At 49.0% G+C, this 2,913-nt stretch overlaps 1 protein-coding gene across 1 annotated transcript; it reads right to left on the bottom strand.

Annotated features, from left to right (window-relative positions):
• Positions 1–490: 490 nt before the first annotated feature.
• On the bottom strand, positions 491–2,913 carry klhdc7a (kelch domain containing 7A). Its single transcript, XM_049734077.1, has one exon. It carries the CDS (start codon positions 2,779–2,781, stop codon positions 736–738), a length of 2,046 nt encoding a protein of 681 aa, XP_049590034.1. The 5' UTR covers positions 2,782–2,913; the 3' UTR covers positions 491–735.

The following is a 2,913-nucleotide window of genomic DNA, read 5'->3' as shown; positions in this document are numbered from 1 at the left end:
CAAAGCAGAGCGACCCCGCCTGCACCAGATGCTTCCAGAAGCGCAGCTATTTATATTGCATGACACCTCTATTTACATGCCTTGTATTTACACACGCTCGCAGATAATTGCGTCCTCTCCAGGTCACTGTGCCGGTTATTTTTTGCGCCCCGCATGCATGCTCGGTGATGAATTGTGGCCGTATTGCCTCATTTGTATAATGTACACTGACTGCGACACATATTCATGAGTGGGAGAAGCCGAACATCCCAAATGATGTAAAAGTCACTTAATGGCAAGGCATGGGAGCATATCTCGTGGAGCAAACTGTTTGCGAGGCAGCGCATCCTCCGTTAATCTAAGCAAATAGTGGTCAGGAGACCATTAAGCTGCTAATGTTTCACATTTATGGTCAGAGATTACTAATAAAAGGGCGGTAATTGCAATAACAGTATAGCATGGTGGGTGTGCTTTGCATGTTTGCCAGAAACACTTGCACAAAACACACACATTAAGATAATAATGTCTTTATGTAAAATAAAATTTAGGACAGCACACATACTTTTAGGATATACATTTTGGATTTAGCATGAAAAAAAAAAAAAAACATTTTCGCAGCTTCAGCGTGAAAGCGACATAAATGACGAAAGGGGTAAAACTGAAAGCTTATAATGGCCACGGTCTAAAAGTAAGCTGAAGGAGAGCTGGAGTAAGCTGGCAGGCACAACGTTGTCATCATTCTTGAGTGATTTTGTGCTACACGCTGGTTTGCAGAGGCCTCTTATCGGGGAGCGACAGGACAAAGGGGAAAAGCAGGCCCTTGGCCGCAGGGGCCACGCTCAAATCATCATCGGCAAAAGCCGGTGAGATCTCGTCAGCCTCAAATCTCAAGGTGAAGTGACGGCTGACGCAGTAGACGCTGTCGTCCATTGCCACGCACCGGAAAGCGGGGCATCGAATTAGCCGCTTGGTGGCGCACTCGTACCACAGTCGGGCTACGGTGTGGTAGCGGTACACGCTGACCCCCAGCAGAGGGTTGACTTCGAAGCGATAAAGAAAGGGTCCCACGGCCACTAAGTCTACCGTCCTGTCTTTGGCACCCGCCAGCAGACTCCCCCTCCAGGTGTCGCTCTTGGGGTTGTAGCGCAACAGCATGTAGCGAAGGCTACCTCCGGACACAAACAGTTCCCCGTTGCAAACCGTCGCGTGATGGGCCACGGCGAATGTATCGTTGGGGAGAGGGGCCACAAAAGACCATGTGTTTGATCGTGGGTCGTAGCGCTCCACAGAGGAGAGGCACTCCCCACCAATGGCGTAGATGTAGCCATCCAGGGCGGCTAGTTTGCAACGGGGCCTGGCTTCATTCATGGGACTGATCTCCTTCCAAATCGCTGTGAGAGGATTGTAGCAAAACACTTGCTTGGAAGGTCTCAGTTGACTTTCGGTGCCTTGGCAGCCCACGGCAACAAAAAGGTAGTTATCCATTGTGCACACAGCACAGGCTTTGCTGATGACTTCTTCTGGAATGGAGCAAAGTTTGTGCCAGGTGTCTCCGCAGTCATCATAGTAATGCACAGCACTCGGGTTCCTTCTCGGCACCCCGCTGTTCCCTGAGCAGTCGAGAGGGTCCATGTCTGTCAACATGATGAATTTTCTCCCTCTTGTTCTCAGCTTCCTGATTAGTTCCCGCTCAGCCTCAGTAAGTCGCCCGTGAAGGTCAGGATCCAGGAGTACCAGCAGGTAGTTGTCGGACATCACTTCAATGGCTGCCTGCGCTACTGACCTCTGACCATGTTTTTTGGCCAGAAAAAGGGTCTCCAAGCAGTTGCCAAGATTCAGTTGATTTTTTAGACTTTCCACATCTGAATGATGTACCAAGGGATTCCCTGCATCTAGATGAGACCATTTGCTCACATTGTTTGCGGAAGGTCTGGAGGCACCAGTGTTGGTTGAGCAATAAGTGGGTGGACCTAGACTCGGCAGCTCCAACTGCTCTGCAGCAGCTAGATAGCTCTGTTTTCGTAGGGGTCTGGATGTCATGGAATCCTTCTGCTTTGTGTTCTCAAGAACAAATGCTTCCTCAGTAATGTTAGGGTCCACAAAAGGAGGAGACTCTGTTAAGAAACTTCCAATCTCTGTTTGTTGTGACTTTCTTTCATTCTGCACCAAAATAACGTTTGGGTCTGTGCTAAAGTGAGACGAAGATTCCACATAGTAGTCATAAATCTTTCCACGCACTACCTGGTCTCCCGAACTGTTCGGCACCAGCTTAGCATCCTCCACCTTCACCTCTGCCTTGGAGAGAAAGCTGGAGTAGACACCATGTCGCTCCAAGTCCTGCCTTAGTTCCCTTCCCACACCCAAACCTCCGTCCAACTTTTTTAAAACCCGAGGAGATCGTCTTTCTTTTGTAGTCACTAATCCACATTTTGCTGGTTCGGGAAAGTCCATAGCAGTGTCACTCGATGAAGATATCTTTGCTTCTTCGCTAAAATGTTGATCGTTGTGCGACAAGCTACTCACCTCCTGGGTGGGATTAATTTCTCTCGTTCTTTCTTTGCCGTTGGATAACGGTTCATCGGTGAGGGTAGGTCCGAGTCGATTATTATCAGTCTCACTCGACTGCAGGGTTGTCTTGCATCTCTGGCAAGTCTGCTGTTCTCTGACGGGACTTTCCTCCATGCTCCTGGAGCTGTAGAACCTGTAGGCCAATGACACAAGAAGCACTGTCGCCACAGAAAGACTGATTTTCAGCAGCAGCTGCATGTTGAATTGGACTCCAAGAAGGTCTATGATAGCCATGGCAGCAGTAGGAGCGACGGCGCCAATGAGCGGTTGACTGATCCTTTTGTCGACACAGCTCAACTGACAACTCTATATTGTCTGGTTTCCATTGCAAAACAGCTCAGATGATTTGATGACTGCCGCTCTTTG

Source organism: Syngnathus scovelli, chromosome 11 (assembly GCF_024217435.2).
Source record: "Syngnathus scovelli strain Florida chromosome 11, RoL_Ssco_1.2, whole genome shotgun sequence".
In the NCBI taxonomy this organism is placed as follows: Eukaryota; Metazoa; Chordata; class Actinopteri; order Syngnathiformes; family Syngnathidae; genus Syngnathus; species Syngnathus scovelli.
Note: the sequence above shows the minus strand (reverse complement) of the source record. Positions and strands in the feature narration are given on the sequence as shown.

Excerpts from the sequence above, each read along its gene's own strand:
- klhdc7a (XM_049734077.1), bottom strand. The coding sequence starts at position 2,781 with ATGGCTATCATAGACCTTCTTGGAGTCCAATTCAACATGCAGCTGCTG.